Source organism: Nematolebias whitei, chromosome 12, assembly GCF_014905685.2.
Source record: "Nematolebias whitei isolate Nwh7 chromosome 12, NemWhi1, whole genome shotgun sequence".
In the NCBI taxonomy this organism is placed as follows: Eukaryota; Metazoa; Chordata; class Actinopteri; order Cyprinodontiformes; family Rivulidae; genus Nematolebias; species Nematolebias whitei.
In genome coordinates, this window is record NC_056509.1 from 16,174,594 (window position 1) to 16,197,861 (window position 23,268).

Genomic DNA, 23,268 nt, shown 5'->3' on the forward strand with positions numbered 1-23,268 from the left:
GGCCTTATGTGTGTGACGATCATTTAAAGATGCTTTCAGTGAAGACAGCTGATGCTGTGGTGTTCATGATGTAAATGAACATATATCTGTGATATATTCATAAATTAAACTGATTCTTTCATTTTTCTTGACTGAGTTCTATCGTGCGTTGAATGATTAAATGTGACGTGAGACGTTAATTTTCTTTGACCCATCAAAATGAATGTGGTCATTTATTAACAGAATCAAAGTTTAACATCAAACATTTACATTAATTTGGCAAAATTGATTTCAACAACAGCTTATTTAATTAGCTTTACAATCAGAAACCATACGGCCATGGTATCTGGCTTCAAGTTTTACAACAGACATTTCTGAAAATATCTGGATTAATTACTGGCAAGATAGAAGAGTTTTAAAGATGGGAAATGAAGGAGTTTAAATGGAGAGAGATGGGTGAAGATGTATGTGTCTGTATAAGATGTAGGTCTGTAGACCAGAACGACAACACGCTCCTTTGGAAATCAGCTTAACCCATGGTACACTTTGGTTGAGATCGACTCTTTACCTTTGCAGATGATAGTTTACGGCGTCGGTGTAGAGTTTCCTATCAACTCTTTCAGCGTCTCCGTAGGAACAGCTAAAACCTCAGGAGTCGTGAGATTATCCCAGAACAGACTTCTTCATAGTTCCTCTGAATTTCTCTCGTTCAGGGACTTCTCGTTTGAGGTCTTCCCTGGAACGTTGTTCAGCTTAGTTGCCGTTGTTCTCCAGCATTCTGCATTCCAGCATTCAGAACTCTGCTGCTCTCGGAACTAACTCTCAGTATTTTTTTCTGGAACTAGGAAGTGTTGAACCTTTTAAAGAGGTCACTTCCGGTTCCTCTGAGAACTTCCTGATTGGTCGATAGACCAAACAGGGGTGTGGTTTTAGTGATGTAAGAGGTTATTAAAAGTCAAGGAAAAAGATTAAGTTGTTTAAGAACAGACAGAAAATGTTTTGAAGAAACCGAGACTTTTAGGTGCCAGTTCTACTTCTATCTGTCTGAAAAAGTTAAACATGACATTTCTTTCCAGTAAACATGCAGTTGACCGAAACTTGACTTTTGACCGACTTACAACCTCATTTCAGACAGAAAATCAAAATGCATAATTACTCTTGTAACAAACATTAACTTGATTTCTACTTTGAATGAGGATTAAAAATCATTAATACTGTTTCACAGTTGATTTAAAATAAGTAGTTCACTTCAACATTTAAAATGGTTTGAACTAAACACACTTTGATTATCAAGACATTTGTAAAATAGTAATGATAATAAAAAAGAGAGTGTTCTTTCAATTGATCAGTGCAGGACACACTTAGAAAGTCTCTGGATGGACTTTATTTTGTGTTTCTGGACTCAAATCAATGAAATGACAGTTCTTGTCCCAGGAAGGCCCTCAGGGCCAGATTTGACCTGAGGCCTAGTTCACTACAATGATGTCTTTCCATCATGAAGGCTGGCGTTGTTTGTTGTTGTTTTCTGGAATGAGAGCGTAAATATGTATTATAGCATAATTCACAGCTAATCAAGAAATGCCTTGTTTCACTTTGAACTTTACTAATTGGCTTTTGTGTGTGTGAATGTTTCTGTAAAGTGCCCTGAGACAACTTTGTTGTGATTTGGCACTATATAAATAAACTGAATTGAACTGAATTGAACTTACAGTTTTAGGTTCAGGCAAAAGTAGCTAAAAGAGCAATTAAACACACACACACACACACAGTACTTAATTACACACATTTGAGTAGATGTATTAAATTACTTTAATTCCTGTTTAAATGCAATTCATCCTGCCATAACTGCAGTGTCTTCAGATTTTGCCAGCAAATTAAAAGTTGAAGCTTAATCATTAAATTATTATATTTGTGTTAGATTTATTTATAAATCACATTTAAACACTGTACCAATTAAATTAAATAAAAAGTAACATACGTTCTCTATCACCGTCATTAATCAGAAAACAAACAAGCCGCAGCTTCAGCTACAGAGAGAGTGACGTTACATTTTCTCACTTGGAAACAGAACAATGTGTTAATTGTAGAGACTCATCTGCAACACGAGTTGGGAGTGAGACATGTTGTATCTGCTGCTGCTCCTTCATTCTCCCCGTGACTCCAACATGTTTACGTTTATCTCCGTGGTTCTCCCGTGTCGTGTCATCACTTTTTCAAATCTGCATGTTGCGTAGTTTTTATCTTTGTGAAGTGCTCCTACACTTTGGAGGACTTGGGTCGAACAGTTTTCTCTGCGTCGGTCATTTGTAAAATTTATTTAATTTCTTTTGAAAACACCGCCTCTGCTCTGTTTCCGAATTAGCCTTAGATTGGTCACTCTAAATAGATCTCCACATGACTGCAGTTTTTTGTTGTAGCCAACTTGAGTGGGCAAATTCTCAAGGTTCAACAACTGGGAGATAAAGTTAGAGAGACCAGACTGAGATGTTTGGACATGTCCAGATGAGGGACAGTGGTTTGGACATGTCCAGAGGAGGGACAGTGGGTATATTGGTAGAAGGATGTTAGAAATGCAGCTGCCAGGAAAAAGACAAATGGATATGGATGCAGTTAGAGAGGACATGGAGGTAGTTGGAGAGAGGATAGAGAGAGATAGAGGAGGATGACTTGCTGTGGTGACCCCTGAAAAGGGAAAAGACAAAAGAAGAAGAAGTAGTTTCATTTTAAAATGTAAATATATTATTTATTTATTTATTTTAGGAGACCTGAAAATAATCTGTGCAGATTTCTCTAATCAACCTTTATGCCACTTTTTTTTTTTTTTTATTGTGCCAAAATCTTGTCCATTCTTCCCACTGCTCATAAAATGTATGCTTTGTTTTGATTAAAATGTTGATGGCTCTTGTGGTGTACAATAATTCAAGTTCTGTCTGCAGATCAAGTTTTTTTTGTAAACTTACTGATGGGGTAGACGCATGTTGTATATCTACTGTATTTCTGTCATTTCCTTCTTCAGTTGAGTTGCCTTTTTTCTTTGTTGTTTATTTTTTCAGGCTTTTCCATGAAATTACTTGTCCTCTACATTTGCTTTTAACGCCTCCCAGAGGGTGGATCTTGTAACGTCTGGAGTGTCATTGATTGACAAATATGTTTGTGTTTTATTATTTCTTCTTTTCCCTCTTTATTCGATAATAGTGACATGTGTTTTTGTCTTTCAGGTACACCGGCACCTACATTTGGACCTGCCATTCTGTGTTTGTTTGTCTCTCCTTTTTGTCCTCTCAAACCAGCCAGTCAAAGCAGATGGCCGCTCGTCCTGAGCCTGGTTCTGCTGGAGGTTTCTTCCTGTTAAAAGGGAGTTTTTCCTTTCCACTGTTGCCATTGTGCTTGCTCAGGATGGGAGACTGTGACAAAGTGAAGTCTGCTGCTTCCTTAGATTAGTGTTGTAGTACTTGAGACCAGTCTTGGTCTTGAGACAGGTCTCAAGACCACTTTTTGAACGTCTCGGTCTCGTCTTGGACTCGACCGCATTTGGTCTCGGTCTTATCTTGGTCTCGGACATTGAGAACTCGGGATTTTATTTCAAGACCAGTCAAGACCACAACTGTGGAAATATCACTAAATTTCCAGAATCCGTCCAGTTTATTTGTTAACGTCTTTGTTTTTATTGGATGCAAAACGTACTGGTTCAAATCCAAGTGATAACGTGACTCATTGCTAAATAAATTTTTTGTTACCCCTGTCACACCCACCCCCTTTCACTTGCATGCGTCACTCCCAGTGTGGCCAGATTGGGTGGTTTACTGCCAGTTGGGCGGTTTTCATTCTGATTTTTCTGGGAACTCTGGGAAGATTTTTGTTGGATTGTTGCGTTTTGACACAAGTTAAATTACCTTGGCTTGTACTTGTAAGAGTATCTCTGCCTGCAGCTCCTCGTCCAAGATGGCTGCTAATTACCACCAGCTGTCAGCCATCAACCTGATGAGGATCATCCACTACATAAGGCTGCAGGCCAGCGTTACTCTTCACTGGAGCATTCACCATCTAATGGTAGTGTTGTCTCTGGCCTGTAAATTGTTACTAAGTAAATCTACTTACCAGTCTCTTCTTGTCTCCAGTGTTCCTGCCTCCTCGGTCCTGGTTTCCCTGGTCCTGTCCTGATTCTCCACGTGCCTCGTCCTGGTTCTCCCAGCACCTCGTCCTGGTTCTCCTCATGCCTTGCCTTGGTTCTCCTCGTGCCTTGCTAACCACCAGTTACCAGCCTTTCTCGCCCAGTTGGATCCTTGGCCTTGTCCCACTCGGGAGCTCTTCTAAGGGTTTGGAATGGACCCAAAGGAGATCTTCAAATCTGTAAGATAAAGAACATCATCACATTAATATTGCCAGATCACCTGTCGACCTCCTCTGGCCATCTCCCTCCTCTTCCAGGAGCTGCAGATAAGCTACTGTTCATATTTCACTGTAAATAATAAACACTGTCACTTTTGTACTTGCCTGAGTCTGTCTCGTTCCGGGTCTCACACCACTCTGGGTTCCTCAAGTTATAACAAAAATGCTCCAGCCAACTAAGACCCAGAATGAGACCGGGAGCGAGCAGGCCCCCGCCGTCTCTCAGGAGGAACAAATCAACAAACTGGAAGGAATGCTGCGGCAGGTTCTGACCCAACAACGCTCTGCTCAGTCCAACCTGCAGGAACTTGGAGGTATGGCCTTGTAGTGAACCAGATGACCTGATGATCTGACCCTCATCTGACCCTGATGACCTCAAATCTACCAGATGGACAGAGACTGTTATTTTCATTGATCTGAATAAGTCTGAGCCATCTGATGACTTTCTTTCTTGAATTAATCAAGCAGAAAAGACAATTCTTTATAATCATTACTGTCTTACAAATGTTTTGATAATCAAATTGTGTTAGTTTCACTCAATGCTTACAGGTTGAAAAGAACTACTCATTTTTATTTTACATAAACAGTAAGTAATGATTTTTATTCCTCATTCAAAGAAGAAATCACCTGAATATGCATTTCTTGATTTTCTGTCTGAAATGAGTCAAGTCGTAAGTATGTGAAAGGTTGGTTTTCGGTCAACTAAAATGTTTACCGAGAAAGATGTCATGTTTAAACTTTTTCAGAAGATTACCAAGAGTTGACTCCACGAAGTCTGCTCTCCTGCAATAATCTCTCTGTCAGTTGTTAAAACAATCTCATTCTCTGACCTTGGCTTAGATAACATCTTACGTCACAAAACCACTCCTCTTTCTGGTCCATCCACGAATCAGAAAGCTCTGAAGTAAACTCGGAAGTAAACTCATTTAAAATGTGACAACTTCCCGGTTCTGGGAGAGTGCAGTAGATTCCATGGAGTGCGGTTAGTTCTCAAGGAGTTCTGAAGAGAATTCATGGGAATTCAGAGAACTAGAGTTATTGAGAGTTTTGGAGTTAGAGTCTGAGAAGATCTGAAAGAGTCTGAGAGCTGCTGACAATGAAGAGTCAGAGTTGCAGAGAATCCAGAGACGTTTTGGGATTATAATTCTGTTTTGAGCTAACCACGCACGACTCTCCAAGGATTTTAGCTGTTCTCAACGGAGACGCTGATATCAGTCTGAAGGTTCTTACTGAGGTGATCTATCGTCAACAAGGTAACGGTTTCTTCTTCGACTAAAGTGTACCTGGGATAAGCTGAGATACCTGATGGGAGCGTGCAATTTCTGGTCAAACAGATTAAATTCCCTCACATATTCCTCTGTAAGATAAATCTCAATTTCCTCTTAAACTCACCTCTCTCTCATAAATCAGTACAGATATTTTTAGAAATATCTGAAGCAAAGTCCTCAAATCACCGCCGAGTGATTTGAAGTTCATTATTTGTGAAACTGTCTGTTATTATTTTCATATTTTGCCAAATTAATGTAAATGTTTGATGTTAAACTTTGATTCTGAAAATAAATGACTCCATTCATTTGATGGGTCAAAGATAATAACGTCTCTCGTTCGCATTCCTTTAAATTCAATGCACGGCATTACAGTCAGAAAAATGAAGAACTCGTGAAAAGTATGCATAAATATATACCACATATATTTGTCATACAACTAGTGGCACGTACCTACGTGACTCACTACAGCCTTTTCTATTAAACAACAACTGTTACCTCCTTCTCCTCCAGCATTCACTTTCCGGTCAACCTCCAACTCATCCAACGAATCTCCTGGACCGGCTTTTGCCCAACAGCTGATCATAAAGCCGTCTGAGCTCTTTTCAGAAGACCCTGACCAATGTAGAGGATTCTTACTCCAATGCCGTCTCGCCTTCAAAGGGGCTCCCTCTCTTTAAGCAACTAACGCAGCGAGGATTACCTATTTCGTCAGTCAACTCAAAGGTAATGCCCTCCAATGGGCCAACTCTTTCCTTCAGTTTCATGAAAATTCCTCTGCCCCCTACGAACAACCATGATGACCATTTCCAAGAGAGAAAGAGAGAACGGGACTACAACTCCCAGAGAACCTCTAATTCAGGGTTCACGACCCTACCAGGTGAGCCTCACTCCTTCAAACTACCTCAAGAAAACTACAAATCCTAATCTCCCCCGGGTCCTAGCTTTGCCGTTTCACCGTTGGTTCCCACAACGCACCCCCTCGTTTTACCTAAGCCCGAACAAATGCAGGTTGGGCGCACACGACTGTCCCCTGAGGAGAGAAAGCGCTGTAAAGACGCAAATGTTTGTATCTATTGTGGTAATCCCGGGTATTATCTGCCTCACTGCCCGTTTCGGGGAAACGAGAACGTCCATCAGTAAAGAGGGAGATACTGGTGGGTAACTCAGCACTTACTTCCCCATTTAAACTATTGCTTCCAACTGTTATTCAAATAAATCATCAACGTTTGTCCCTGCCCACTTTAATTGAATCTGGGACTGAACAAAACCTCATAAGTTTGGATTTGTGTAAAAAATATTCTCTTCCCACTTGAGAGATCTCCCCTGTTTCTGTGTCCGGCATTACTGGGAAGAAGTTAGCTCAAGTTCACCTCAAGACTGTAGAGTTACACCTAATTATCTATGTAAACCATCACGAGATGAACGATTTCTTTGTGTTTGATTCCCTTACTTCTCAACTAATCTTGGGTTTCCTTTGGCTTAAGAGCCACAACCCGGACATTAATCGGGAGCTTGGGCGAGTAGAAAACTGGAGCGATAAATGTCTTCAAAATTGTTTACACTCTGCGGTCACCAATCATTCGCAAACCACGCCTCCTGAGGAGGAGGTCAATCTCTTTGCTGTTCCGGCAGAATATCACGACCTAGCGGCTGCTTTTAGTAAACAAAGAGCCTTATCTCTCCCCCCACATCGTCCATATGATTGCTCCATTGACTTGCTCCCTGGCGTCCCCTTGCTGTCAAGCCGTCTCTACAATCTCTCTGGACACGAAAGAGAGTTGAAAGAGTATATTAATAACTCCTTGGACTCTGGCATCATTCGCCCCTCTACCTCTCCTGTTGGGGCGGGGTTTTTCTTTGTTGCCAAAATGGATAAAACTCTTCGGCCATGTATTGACTACAGAGGATTAAACAATATCACTGTTAAGAATAAATATCATCTCCCCTTGATCGATTCTCTGCAGAACAGTTACAAGCAGCCACCATTTTCACCAAGCTCGATTTAAGAAATGCCTACCACCTTGTGTGCATTAAAGAAGGCGATGAGTGGAAAACAGCCTTTAGAACCCCCCTCGGTCATTTTGAATAGTGATGCCTTTCGGCTTAACCAATGTTCCCACTGTTTTTCAAGCCCTAGTGAATGACGTGTTGAGACACTTCATTGGTGATTTTGTGTTTGTTTATCTTGATGACATCCTTATTTACTCCCATGATCCAGCCCTGCACACGAAACAAGCTAGAATTGTGCTACAAAGACTTTTGTAGAATCAATTGTTTGTGAAAGCAGAGAAATGTGAGTTTAATGTTACCACAGTTTCCTTTCTGGGGTTCATTTTTGAAGACGGACACTGCAGGACTGATCCTGAGAAGAAGAGGGCGGTGGTTGAGTGGCCTATACCTGAGTCCAGAAAGCAGTGACAACACTTTTTGGGGTTCGCAAACTTCTACAGACGCTTCATAAAGGATTACAGTTGCGTGGCAGCCCCCCTCTCTCAACTCACTTCCTCCTCCAGGACTTTCAGTAGGACACCTGAGGCCGATACTGCATTCTGTAAATTAAAGAGACTTTTTCTTCCACTCCCGTTCTTTGTCACCCGGACCCCAAACTCCAGTTTATCCTTGAAGTCGACGCCTCAGACACAGGGGTGGGGGCAATACGTTCACAGAGATCTCCTCACAACAATAAGGTACACCCCTGTGCTTTTTTTTCTAAACGCCTGTCCCAAGCAGAGAGAAATTATGATGTGGGCAACCACGAGTTCCTAGCGGTTAAACTAGCCCTTGAGGAATGGTGGCACTGGTTAGAAGGCACTGTAACCCCCTTCTTAATATGGGCTGACCATAAAAACTTGACATACCTAAGAGATGTTAACCGTTTAACCCCACAGTCTCGCTGGTCCCTATTCTTTAATCATTTTAACTACATTTTGACTTTCAGACCCAGCTCAAAGAACATCAAGCCTGACGCACTGTCCTACCAGTTCGCCCCCCCAAACGTCCCTGAGCCTGAAGAAACCATCGTCTCCCCAGTTATGCATTGTTGGAGCTCTCACCTGGCCCATAGAGAGCAAGATCAAAGAGGCCCAAAGGACTGAACCTGACCCCAGCAAGGGACCTCCTGGAACCCTGTTAGTCCTGCCTTGCCTGAGGCCTAAGGTACTACACTGGCTTCACACCAACAAATTGTCCTGTCACCCAGGTACCGCCCGCATGCTTTCTCTGGCCAAGACACATTTCTGGTGGCCTTTCATGATGCCTGATGTTAAGGCCTTCGTCGCCGCCTGCCCCACCTGTGCCAGAAACAAGACGGGAACTCAACCCTCGGCAGGACTTCTTCAGCCTCTGCCCACTCCTAGCTATCCCTGGTCCCACATCGCCATTGATTTTGTTACAGGTCTGCCCCCTTCAGACAGTAACCCCACCATACTCACCATCATTGACCGTCTTTCCAAGGCCGCTCATTTTGTTCTTCTGTCCAAACTTCCCTCGGCCCTCGAGATGGCACAACTTATGGTCCAGAACGTTTTCAGGATTCGTGGCATCCCCATCTACGTGGTTTCTGACCGTGGTCCCCAGTTCGTCTCGCAGATATGGCACTGTTTTTGTAAATCCCTAGGGGCTTCCACCAGTCTCACTTCGGGCTACCGCCCCCAGTCCAATGGCCAGGCTGAACGCTGCAACCAGGAGCTGGAAACCACCCTGCGCTGCATTGCCGAAAGGAACCCCTCAGCCTGGATCTAACACCTGTTGTGGGTGGAATGCGCCCATAATGCCCACAGATCCACCGTCACAGGTATGTCCTGGTTTGAAGCCTCTCTAGGTTACATGCCCCCTCTTTTCCCCAGCCTAGAGACGGACTGCTCGGCCCCATCAGTTCAGCTTAATTTCAGACGCTGTTGACACATCTGGCATCAAGCCAGGGCAGCTCCAGTTTGATCCTTGGCCTTGTCCCCCTCTGGAGCTCTTCTAAGGATTTGAAGTGGACCCAAAGGAGATATTCAAATATGTAAGAAAAAGAACATCATCACATTAATATTGCCAGATCACCTGTTGACCTCCTCTGACCATCTCCCCCCTCTTCCAGGAGCTGCAGAGAAGCTACTGTTCATATTTCACTGTAAATATTAAACACTGTCACTTTTGTACTTGCCTGTGTCTGTCTCTTTCCGGGTCTCATACCACTCTGGGTTCCTCAAGTCATAACAGTACTAATGTGTGTTCATGCTCAAACAGTAAATATACTGTAACAATATATTGATTGGGCAGATTTTTGTCTAATATGGCAGTTTTAAACATATGTTTGGGCTGGAAAACCTCAACTCTATCTGGCAACACTGGTCACTCCAAGAAAATGAGAAATGATTCTCTGGGCACGGGAGAAGATGTTTGCCATGTCGTGAGTTATACAGTTTGTCTATTTAAATCACTAAGAATATACTTGTAACTAATGCAACTATATGGTTATCCTTGGTCTTGAGTTCAGACTTATGAAGAGTTTTTTGCCCATTTTTTAAGGCTTGGCATGTGATGAAACTGCTTCCAATTTAACAGTTGTGTAAATTTATTGTTGAATCACATGAAGTTAGGCCACTGAATGTCTGATTTCTTTGTTATGTAGCTTTGAAAATTTATAAAAGCTGATATATTAATTCAAAAGCAAACTTAAAGTTGCAGTATATAACTGTGATGAAAATATTTTATAATACTATTTTATATTTTATTTATTTTATTTGAGGTCTTGGTCTCGACTTGGTCTCGCCCTCCCTCGGTCTTGGTCTCGACTTGGTCTTGCCATCGCTCGGTCTTGGTCTCGACTTGGTCTCGGACCCCAAAAGTCTTGTTCTTGTCTCAGTCTCGGTACACTCTGGTCTTGGTCTTAACTTGGTCTTGGGTTAGGTGGTCTTAAACACAACACTATCTTAGATAGAGAACTTTACTAAATGGCTTTTCTATGTATGTGAATGTTTCTGTTCAGTACTCTGAGCCAACTTTGTTGTGAATTGGCATTATAGAAATAAACTGAATTTAATTTAATTAATACACTTTTATGGGATTTCCATTTCTTTGATGTTTGGTTACATCAAAGAGTTAAATGTAGAGTTAGAGGGCTATGATCTGATAGCATTAGTGTTTCATACTTTGTTTCACTAACTGTAGGAATTAACTGTCAAGAAATAATCAATCCTAGTGTAAGTATGGTGAACTGGGAAATAAAGAGTATTGCCACATGTTGGAGTACAGGGATTTCCATGGATCTATTTTTTTATATCTATCTATAAATTTCTGAACAAATTTTGCTGTTTTAGAAACTGCTGTTGGTCAACGTGATGACCTACTGTATCTTGAACCGAATCCAGCACTAAATTAAAATCTTTCCCAATTATTAGTTGATGAGAGTCCAAGTCGAGTAATTTTGATAGCAAAGAATTTATAAATTGCTTGTCATCAACATTGGGAGTGTATACATTTATCAATGTGACCAGATTGTCATAAAGTTTACCAGTGGCTATTACTGTTTATGCAATAAACTCTAGTGTTTTATTATTATTATTATTGCTGTGCCTCTACTCAGTCCCAAAGTTAGAGTGAATTATCTGTCCTATCCAGTTAATGTGTAGTCTAATATGGTCCTGATTTTTCAAATGTGTTTCTTGTAGAAAACCTATATCTGTAGTTTTATGAAAAGCTCTAAAATATTATCCCATTTTGTAGTTCAGTTCAGCCCTTTACAACTCCAAGTCACAAATTTGACTAAGTTGTGTGAAATAGTTTTTGCCAACCTGGTGTTATCAGTGGTCAAGTTTAATTATTACTTGGCAGTCGATTCCATTTTTGATGGTGTCCTCTGAAATATAACACAATCTGAACACAACAAGCCATTCTGATGCATGCTCAATAATCCAGGTAGAAAAATTTAACAAGCTCCTCTGGACGGATTCTTCTTTGTTGAAACATTTCATCTTTTATATAAAATACTTCTTCTGTTTGAGGAGCTGCAACAAACTCAGTCTTATAAATAGCACCTTCTCATAGTGGATCAACAAGTTTGCTAATGACACCCAGAACTAGTTGTTCACATACAAAAAGAGGACCATGAAACTAACAAACGACTGTTAGTGCCCTGATGGCCTCTTGCTATTCACAGAGGACTGAGTAATACTAGAAATAACAGTGTTGTAAGAGGGGGACAGTTGGACATGGAGGCGCTGCCCCTGTTTAATGATGGACGGTTCTATTTCGTATATGCTTTGCCCTTTAAGACTGTCGCTTGTGGAATTTATCCTGTCACACAAAGCGTTGCACTGAAAAATTTAGTCCACGCCCATCTGTCGTGTGGGCTCCACCCGGTCCGTATAAATTACATTGAGAGCGGGTAATCGGCTCCCATTTTTCTTCAGCAAGCAACTAGCACTGATCTTCCAAAAATTTAATGTCCAGCACCAACACCATCCGCCTGTGCCCGTCCTGCAAGACCGGCTACATGTTGAGCTTCGACCGGCTCGACACCTGCGAAGGATGCCTAGGTCCCCGCCACGCCGACCTTGCCTCCTCTTGCCGCCTCTGTGACCTCCTCCCCCCTGAGGACAGGCAGAGGCGAGCAGCCTTGTTCAAGGCTAACATCGAGGAGTGTCTTTCCGTGGCGGGGGACTGCTCGCTGGACGACGCCATTGATTTTTTTGCCGCCGGGTCTCATTGTGAATCAGATGGTTTCTACAGGATAGGCGACGTCAGCAGCCTCGCTGCTCATTCCCTCCCGGAGAGCATAGTGTTGGAACGGGAGGGGCCAAGCAGATGCTCACCCCTCCCGGGCCTTTCCACTTCAGCGACCACACCGCTCCCAGCCGTCGGTGCCCTCCTCGCAGAGCTGCCCGGCATAATCCGGGAGGCAGCTGACATGAAAGGACTTTCTGCCCCTCTCCTCCCCCCCACCCAGATTGGATGATCTAGCGGGAAGATTTGGCTCCACCCCGGTCCGCCGCCCTGACCCCATCTGGCCTCGTTTCCCAGCAGTGACGTCCTAATGGAACTAGGCTGCAGCCGGGCCTGGTAAATTGAGAGCGCCCGTCTCCACCTTTGCGCCCATCACCAAAGTGGAGGGGTTTACTGAGCGGAATTTTCCCTCGGTACCCCCCCTGGAGCCAAGCCTAGCGGAAACTCTCGGAGCAAAAGTGTCCAGGTTGGACCAGCGTCCCGTTCCTCCGGGGAAGCATGATCAGACGGTGACATCACTCTCCAACCGAGCCCACCAGTATGCATTCCAGGCAGCCGCAGCGAACAACAATGTCACACTGCTAGCATACAGCATCTCGAAGAGGCTGGAGGAAACAGACCTGCCTGAGGAGACAAAGAGCTCACTCTGTAAGGCATCTGACATCATCCTCAACCTGCGTGCCTCCTCTGCTGTCTGCCTGTCTTGCATCGCCACCTGGATGACAATGATCCAGCGGTCCACCTGGCTCTGACACTCCCCCTTCCTACCGGAGAAGCTGCAGAATGACCTGCTGGAGGGCCCCATCACGACGGACGTGCTGTTCTGAGGCAATTTCAAGGCCATACTCAAAAAAATCGAAGAAGTCGGAGGAGGTGTCGGAGACTGTGCGCCACCTGTTGAAGCCGCACTCCTCCTCCCGCCCCCCTGCCCACTGGAGGGATCGTCGTGGCCAGAGACAGCAGCGTCCTCCCGCCCCGCTCCACCGCCGGCCCCTCCCCATCCAGAGAACAGCCCTTCTCATCCCGGCAACCAGTGTCTCAGCGTCTCCCCAGAGACCGCCAACAGGCGCCGCCCTGGAACAACCAGCCGCAGGGCTCACGGGGGAGAAGATTTAAGAAATGACTCCTTGCAGAGGATTTGTGTGTATGCAATGATGACACGAGTTTTGAAATAAAACAAAAACATCATTCAGAGAATAAAGTGTCTGATTTCAGCCTGACTGTCAGTTCGAATGATCTCACAGCGGCTTCTCTGCATACATCCTCCACACAAAACAAGCCAGTGTCCTCAAAACAGGTTTTTAAAAAGTCACCGCAGCTCGAGAAAACACACACAATGCCCGCTGGACACAGTAGCAAAATGAATTTTTCTGGCAGACCGAGTCCAGGACAAAATCTCGCTCTCAGCCCAGGGTGTGTTCTGCCCCTTCTGACCACAGCGGAGACAAACGCATGTCCCTGCGGCGGTGGCAGCCCCCACCCAAGCGATGCCTCATGGCTGAGGACGCGCACGCCTCCCCTCAGCGCATGTCAGCTCACATCAGTTCTGATGTGAGCCCGCAGCCCAGCAGCGGCACAGAGACTTTGACTTGGCTGGCGTCTGTAAAAGACATGAAACAACACAAAAACGCGTGCCCGCTTCCAGAGCATTACGCGGAGTGGCAGCGAGCGTGCTCCCTGAACTTCTGGATGAGCCGTCTTATCAGCAAGGGTTACACGCTGCAGTTCGCAGCTCAACCCCCACTGTTCAGAGGTATTATGGAGACGGTTCTGTCATCTTCAGAACAGATCTCATCCATTCATGCAGAAGTTCAGGATCTACTGATAAAAAAATGTAATTTCCAGGGTTCCCAATTGAGAGGAAAACATAGGGTTTTACTCACGTTACTTCCTCGTTCCGAAACGGACCGGTGGGATGAGACCCATCTTAGATTTATTCATTTTCAACAAGTCGATTTTGGAGAGACAGTTTCACATGTTGACAACCAGACAGCTGTTGAACAAAATTCACCAGAACGACTGGTTTACCTCCATCGATCTCAAAGACGCTTATTTTCACATTCCAAAGCACAGAAAGTTCCTGCGCTTCTCCTTCCAAGGGACTCAGTACCAATACAACAGGCTCCCGTTCGGTTACTCCCTCGTACCATGCACGTTTTCAAAATGTGTGGAGACGGCTCTGCAGCCACTACACAGAGCAGGGATGAGAATTCTGTTTTACCAGGACGATCTGCTGTTGCTGACCCGATCCAGGCAGGAAGCAGCGGTGCTAACCAAAGCGCTGACGTCACACCTGTTAAATCTCGGCTTCGCCCTTTGGCAGGGCAAAAGTGGACGTATTTGCCACGAGTGAGAACGTCCAGTGCCAACTATGGTTCTCACACAGCCCACGGCACGATCCTCCGTTAGGAGTGGACGCGTTTGCCCACAGCCCGTGGCCCGAAATGCTCCTTTACGCTTTTCCCCCAGTCACTCTAATATCACGGTTTCTGAGCCGAGTTCAGGAGGAATAACCGTCTGCCATTCTGATAGCCCCCGAGCGCGTGAGCGCCCCGTGGTTTCCAATCCTGCGACGTCTGTTATCGGGTCGTCTGTGGAAACTGCCGTGGAAGGACGATGCTCTCCTCCAGGCAGGAGGAGCGATCAGGAGCCACCCAGAATTAGGCCAGCATCTTTGGGTCTGGCCGTTGAGCGGAGCCACTTAGAGAAGATGGGTCTCTCTCAAGAAGTAGTGCGCACGATCCAGAATCCACACGCTGCCTCCGCCACAGCGCTGTACACATCGAAGTGGACAGTTTTTCAACACTGGTGTATGGGAAAAGGTGTAGGGCCATCTCACGTCCACTAGGTGGTGTGATGTCCTTTTTGCAGCAGCCGATGGACAGAAATCTGGCGTTCAGCACAATTAAAGCGTATGTTGCAGCCATCTCTTTCTGTCACGAAAGCTTCGGTGACAAAACAGTTTTTCCGATTAAATTCTTGTCATTTAAAACAGCTGTAGTGTGCTAAGGGCTAGGTTAGCTGCCCTTGACTACTAATTATTTAGATATAACGGGTTCTCTCTTTTTCGAGTTAAATTACTGCCATGTGACCGAGATAATGGTGAATGGATTGTTTAATCAGTGACATGAGACGTTAATTTCCTTTGACCCATCAGAATAAATGTGGTCATTTATTGAACAGAATCAAAATTTAACATCAAAACATTGTACACTTGATTAGCTGATCTGGTTCTGATTAATAAAACTTGGCACGTTTTACTTAATAAGACAACAGGACTTGAAGAAGGCATCTAGATTACTGGCAAAATAGAAGAGTTTTAAAGGAAAAATTGAAGGAGTTTTAAAGGAGAGAAAAGATGGAAAAAAAGGGGGTTTCTGTTCGGACCGCAGAATGGCACGCTCCCTTCAACACCAGCTCAAAACCTCCGGTACACTTGGTGCGTAACAACTCGTTACCTTTGCAGAAGATAAATCAACTTCGGTACAGAGGTCCATTTCAACGCTACCTTTCCAGCGTCTCCGGTCAGGGCGGCTGGCCATGTCAGGAGTCGTGCCGCTTACTCCATTCAACAAACACACTCATCTCCCGGGTGGATACACAGCAAGCTGTCAGACCGGCAGAGTTTCCACTCAGATGTGGAAGAATCCATCACAGACTCCGAAGACGGAGTTTAAGACTAGACTTCATCAGAGACCCACTTGAAGACTCAGAAGAACTTTAGAGACTCGAAGCCTCCAGAAGACTCAGGAGACCTCGGCAGACTGACTGAGAAGTTCCAGGAAGTGTGGACTCTTAAAGAGTTCTCACTTCCGGTCACTTCAGTGAGGCATTTCAGCTGCTGCTGCTGCTGTGTTCTTTTTTTCTCCCTGATTGGTTGGCAGCACTAATCATACTCACCTGCTACAGATGACTCATCTGCTCACTGGATTCACTGTGGATCAGGACTTCGCTGAAGCAACGCTTAAGTTTGGTAAAAGCAGCTCAGCCTGAACTTAGTCTTGGTTATCTGTGCCTGTTAATGTTTGTTTGTTTGTTTATTTACCTGCCTCCAGAGTGGAACTCCCTGAGCCTCCTGAGAAACACTCCCCTGAGAGCTGAGAGCAACTCACCTGAGACCATCTGCACGCTGCCTGTCTGCCTCCTCCACAAACCTGTAAATATTCACCAGTACACCTGCACCTGTAAATACACCTGGAACCTGGAAACTCACCTTCAGAGCTGAAGACTCTGCACCCACCTGTAAGAAGACATTACTCTCCAACTTACCTGACAAATCTGCTCCACAGAAAACTAATCCTCGTTCTTACCATTTTCAGATCCCGACCCCATCCTTCCCTGGTTTAAATAAACATATTTTTATAAACTTTTCTGAGCCTGCTGTTGTTCTGGGTTTACCCACATTGACCTCGTTTAAAATCTGATAGTTTGCTTCAGCCAAGCAGCATGTCTGTGGGTAAATCTGGCAACACTCGGACTGCGAGCTCTACACAAGTTTATGAGAGTAAGTTTGCTGAACTTGATAAAATGTATCAACATCTTTACCAACTTCAACAAAATACCACCGCCATTTTAAATCAAGTTTCTCACAGTGTAGCTGCCTTAGACAGCAAGATAATCAACTTAATTCCTGCCACTCCTGCTAACCCACCTTCTGTTCCCAGCCTGTCTCCAAGTCCTGTGTTGCCATTCAGAGAACCAGATCTGAGAACTTCTGAACATTTTGAAGGTAATATCAGTCAATGTGGGGGATTTTTGCTCCAATGCAACTTGGCCTTCGCTCGCTCCCCATCTCTGTTTCCGCATGATTACGCTAAAATAACTTACATTGTTTCAGCATTAAAGGGAAAAGCTCTCCGTTGGGTCCAAGCGTTTCTAACTGCCCATTCTCCTGGTTCTCTAACTTCTCAAGCTTTCATTCAAGAATTCCAACGTGTATTCGACCATCCACTCCACCAGGAGGCGGCCGCAAAACAACTATTATCACTACGACAAGGAAGTAAGTCGGCAGCCGATCACTCTGTGGACTTTCGTATTGTGGCTGAGGAGGCTGGATGGGACAAACTAGCATTAAGAGGTACATATATTAATTATTTAAATGAGAACATAAAGGACCAGCTTACCTCCCGGGATGAACCCGGGAGCTTGGATGAATTAATCGCTCTCTCTATCCGCATTGACAACAGAATAAAGGAACGTAGAAAGGAAAGAAACTACGTTACCCATAATCCTCAGCATGTTTTTTTCGGTCAACCGAGAATAACAACACCAGAACTTCCTCATCGCCCGAATCTGAACCTGAACCGATGCAGGTGGGGAGGACCCGACTATCTCCTGAGGAAAGACAGAGATGATATGCCACGAAGGTCTGCATTTACTGCGGTAACAAGGGACACTTTGTCGCCACTTGTCCTGTACGGGGTAACGGACCGGCTCGGCAGTAAAACAGGGGACGCCGCCGAGTTCATCCCAAATCTCCCCTGCCTTGCTTCTGTCTGTACCTGCTACCATACTTCATGATCAAATTAAATTGCCCGTTTCTGCTCTTATCGATTCTGGTGCAGAACAAAGTCTGATCTCCAGAGACATAGTGGAACAACTCCAACTCCCCACCGTACCACTCACCTCATCTCGCTCCATCACAGGGCTAACTGGACAACATCTTGCCCAAATCACTCACAAGGTCTCGGATCTTCACGTTGTTGTCTCTGGCAATCATCATGAGCTGGGTGAGTTTCTTGTCTTTGATTCACCCATATCTCAGTTAATTTTTGGGTATCCCTGGCTCACCAAACACAACCCCATTTTTAATTGGTCAGAACGTCATTTAGAGAGTTGGAGCAAGGATTGTTTAATGTCCTGTCTTAAAACGGCTGTCTCTACTCCCGTTAAAGGGAGAGAACCCCCCAATGGTATCGATTTAAATAAGGTTCCCCCAGTTTACCATAGCCTGGCCCACGTTTTCAGTAAGAGTAAAGCCTTGACACTACCCCCGCACAGACCTTACGACTGTGCTATTGAACTCCTTCCTGATGCTACATTTCCATCAGATCGGTTATATAACCTTTCAGGCCCCAAAAAGGAGTCTATGAAAGATTACATCGAAGACTCCTTAGCATCCGGCATAATCCGCCCCTCCACTTCCCCACTAGGGGCAGGGTTTTTTTTTGTAGACAAGAAAGATAAGACCCTCAGACCCTGTATTGATTATAGAGGATTAAATGCAATCACTGTAAAGAATAAATACCCCCTTCCACTAATTGATTCAGTTCACGATCAGCTCCATTCTGCAACCATATTCACCAAGCTAGACTTACGCAATGTGTACCATTTGGTAAGAATAAAGGAGGGGGACGAATGGAAGACTGTTTTTAAGACCCCCCTTGGACACTTTGAATATTTGGTGATGCTTTCGGACTCACAAATGCACCCGCTGTTTTCCAGGCTCTCATTAATGATGTCCTACGAGATTTTTTGGATGACTTTGTTTTTGTCTACTTAGATGATATTTTGATCTACTCCCGTGATGAAACAGTACATGTTAACCATGTTAAGGCTGTACTACAGCGTTTGTATGAGAATCAACTATTTGTAAAAGCCGAAAAGTGTGATTTTCATGTAACCTCTGTCCCCTTCTTGGGTTTCATTTTGGAGAAGGGACAGTTTCGTGCAGACCCAGAGAAGGTCCGAGCTGTCACTGACTGGCCAGTCCCTAAAGACCGCAAACAACTCCAGCGGTTCCTGGGCTTCGCCAACTTCTATGGACGGTTCATTCAAGATTACAGCCGGATTGCTGCTCCCCTCACACAACTCACCTCCACATTAAAAACCTTTTGTTGGACTCCTGAGGCAGACACAGCGTTTGGTGAGTTGAAAGCTCGTTTCTCCTCTGCTCCTATTTTGTGCCACCCTGACCCCAAGAGGCAATTTACTGTAGAGATTGATGCCTCGGATCTCGGTGTTGGGGCAGTCCTGTCCCAACGTTCAGACGCAGACAACAAGGTCCATCCCTGTGCCTTTTTCTCTCGGCGACTCTCCCCAGCTGAAAAGAACTATGACGTGGGCAATCGTGAACTATTGGCTATCAAATTGGCTCTGCAAGAATGGAGACACTGGCTCAAGTGTTCCAAAACACCTTTTGTTATTTGGACTGACCATAAAAATCTAGCCTACTTGCAGAACGCTAAGAGACTAAACCCCAGACAAGCCCGATGGTCCTTATTTTTTGCCAGATTCAATTTTTCCATAACATACATACCCTGTTCTAAAAACGTTAAACCCGATGCTCTCTCCAGACAGTTTTCACCCTCAGGTTCTCCCAAGACCAACTCAAGCATTCTCCCATCCACTTGCTTCGTGGGGACCCTCACCTGGGATATCGAAAACACCATCAGATTGGCACAAGCTTCTGAACCTGACCCTGGCTCTGGACCACCTGGAAGGAGGTTTATCCCCAAATCAGTTATTGGTAAGGTACTGGACTGGGTAAGAGGGGGACAGTTGAATGCTGTTATTGCTAGTATCACTCAGCCCCCTGTGAATAGTAAATAGCCATCAGTGTGCAAATGATCCATTGTTAGGCTGATGGTCCTTCTTGATCATGTGAGCAGCTGGTTTTGGTTGTCAGCAGCAAACTGGTTGATCCACTCTGAGAAGGTGCTATTTAAGAGACTGAGCTGAATACAGCACCTCAGACTGAGGAAGTCTTTCGGATGAAAGACGAAACTTTTCTACATTTTTTTTGTTGTTGTTTTGCTTTGTTTTTTTGAATGTCCAGAGGACCAGATTTAACTTTTTTAGATGTTTCTACCTGGATTATTGAGCATGCATCAGGATAATTTTGACAATGTATACAAAAACTGTTGCTAGCTACTGTTCTTTTTTTACTTTTTAAACTTTTGAATTCAAATAATCAGCTGACTGGAGTCACAGAGTAAATATTTGGTTCGAAGGCAAAAGAAGTGCAGAGGTGGTGACATTGTGAAATTGTTTCTCTGAGTGTTTCAGGTTCTCTGTTAGTTTTTCCACATGCAGACCTTTTTGTTATTCTGGACAAGCATCCTGATTCCTGGAGCCCTGCCAACTGAGGTCAGAGTTTATTAAAGTCAAACACTTTCCACCATACTGGTGGACAAAACATAACCAATGCCTGTGGGAACTTCTTCCTCACCACAACAGTAATTACATGACTTGCGTGATCAGAAGGATCAACTTTAAAGAGTTTGTGTGTGTTTGTTGTTCTTGTCTTTTCCAGTTTTTTAGACCCCTCGTTTCTAACACTGATGGTGACCAAAGACGGAGGCAGGTTGTAACCTCCTGGTGAGTGAGTGAATTGCAGCAGAGAAGTGGACTGACCATATCTCAGTTTCTTTGTGCAAACAGCAGAGAGAAGCAGGCTGCCTCTCCATCTCTGTGCCTGTTCCAGTGCCTTCCTTTCCTCTGCCTTCTTATGAAAATGTTGTCAGTAAATGACCAAAGGAAGAAGGTCAACCCTCTTATCCTTCCTGCCTCTGCTCAGCTGCTTCCCACCATTGTTTGCTGCTGCACAGCAGATGAGTAACACATGCACATTTGGCTCATTTGGTAGAGAATCGTTTACTGGTCGTTTAGATCATTTAGAATCTGCACACTACTGATGAATTATTAGTTTATCTAAGCAATAATCAATTGTGCTTTTCTGATGATGATTGTTTAATTTAGAAAAAACAAGAAACTTTTATTTTGTCTTTTAAAATGTAAATTGACAGTACTTACTATATATAGTGCTTTTCTATCTTATCAAGATGCTCAAAGCACTTTACACTACAATCTGTGCCCTCATTTACCCATTCATTCAACACTACTATTTCTCTACAAAGATTAATCAGTGCTTTATCACATTCATACACCAATGGGACACACATCAGAGGCAATGAGGGGTTCAGTGTCTTGCCCAGGGACACTTCGGCATGTGACTGGTGGAATCAACCCACCAACTCTCCCATTGGAGTTCAACTGCTGTAACCACTCAGTCACAGCCGCCCTAAATGAAAACAGGAAGTAACTGTGGTGCTTAGTCCTTGAACGAGGTTTATTCAAACTGATGGTTGAACCATTAACCTTGCATGTATATAAGATATGTACAGGTGCTGGTCATAACAATATTGTTAAAAAGTTGATTTATTTCAGTAATTCCATTCAAAAAGTGAAACTTTTATATTATATTCATTCATTACATTCAGACTGATATATTTCCAATGTTTATTTATTTTAATGTTGAGGATTATAACTGGCAACTAATGAAAACCCCAAATTTAGTATGTCAGAAAATTAGAATATTACTTAAGACCAATTAAAAAAAGAATTTTTAGAAATGTTGGCTATCTAAAAAGTATGAACATGAAAAGTATGAGCATGTACAGGACTCAGTACTTAGTTGGGGCTCCTTTTGTCTAGATTACTGCAGCAATGCGACGTGGCATGGAGTCGATCAGTCTGTGGCACTGCTCAGGTGTTATGAGAGCCCAGGTTGTTCTGATAGTGACCTTCAGCTCTTCTGAATTGTTGTGTCTGGTGTATCACATCTTCTTCTTCACAATACACATGTACATGTTGTATAACACAATCATTGTTCCACATTAATCTATTGCATTGATGTTATTTTACAGAAAAGAGCTGTAAGAATTATCACCAGAAAGCATTACTGTCACCCATCAAGCACATTATTTTATCAACTGAAGTTATTGAAGTTCCATGATTTGGTAGATTACAGTATTTTATCAGTTTAGAAAGGCTCAAAATAACACATTACCATTAAATATCCAAAGAAATTTTGTTAAAAGACAAAGTTGTTATAATCTTAAGAGGCTAGAGATATTTGTTAAACCAAAATTCAGAACTAGTCTGAAGGGAAGGTCTACCTCAATCCAAGGAGTTGGATTGTGGAATGTTCTAGAGAGTGATGTTAAAAATGCCAAGTCAATGTGTACATTTAAGAAAAAGATCAAAGCTGAATTGTTAAAAAAGTTTATATGAAGTAGCTTAGTGTGTGTTTTGTATTAGAATTAGAAAAATTAGAAAGAGTTATTCATTTTGTTCTGTTACTTGAAAATTATTATGATTGAAATAATTGTTTGAAAAAGGGGCAGATATAATAAGATTTTTTCTTCTTTCTGCTGCCTTTCATTTTAAATCTTTTGTATCTATTTTTATATTGTTATGGAATTGTTTTGTACTTTTTTTTAAATGAATAAACTTTATACCATACCATACAATACCCCATAGATTCTCTATGGTGTTAAGGGCAGGCAAGTTTGCTGGCCAATTAAGAACAGGGATGCCATGGTCCTTAAACTATTGGGGTTGTGTGTGTGCGTGTGTGTGTGTGTGGGAGAACTCACCTTGCAGATGCTGATTAGTTGAGACGGAGCTCCTGGGTTGCCACCTGTTTTCCATCTGGCTGACGAGTCCAGCTGCTATTTAAGCCTGTGTGGAGGTTCCAGTCTTCGCTGAATCATTGTTCACCTTGGGGTATTATGAGACAGCCATTTTAGTACCTTTCCTTGAGAATTCTGGACTGTTCAACTCGTGTTTTTCTTTGATTTCAAGGCAAGCTTCGGACACACCTTGAGCCTCAAACCAGACGGACCTCCTCAGTACTGGACTCCTCTAGAAGCTCTGTTCTCCAACCTGTCACTCCACCTCAACTACAACCCTCATCAAGAACCCTTCAAGGTATCTTCAGTTCAAGAGGACTTTTTACCTGTTGGACTTCCTCCTCCTTGAGTCTGCCTCCTCGTCGTCATCCTGTAAGAAAGAGAAAACTCAACTTCACTTCTGAATATTCATCTCGTCAAAGCCTCATTACTAATACTCTGCACTTTGCCTTCCAGGAACCCCGAACCCCCTTTCTTGCACTGTAAATAAAATCACTTAAACGATT

General features: G+C 43.6%; 1 protein-coding gene across 1 annotated transcript in view; it reads left to right on the forward strand.

Annotated features, from left to right (window-relative positions):
* The first annotated feature begins 12,117 nt into the window (after positions 1–12,117).
* hsf2 (heat shock transcription factor 2) overlaps positions 12,118–23,268 on the forward strand; it is a 162,762-nt gene continuing 151,611 nt past the window's right edge. The window contains exons 1-4 of the mRNA XM_037686099.1: positions 12,118–12,404; positions 13,787–14,100; positions 19,660–19,832; positions 22,935–23,060. Of these exons, the coding sequence (XP_037542027.1) occupies positions 12,118–12,404; positions 13,787–14,100; positions 19,660–19,832; positions 22,935–23,060 (900 nt within the window). The remainder of the gene's footprint in view (positions 12,405–13,786; positions 14,101–19,659; positions 19,833–22,934; positions 23,061–23,268) is intronic.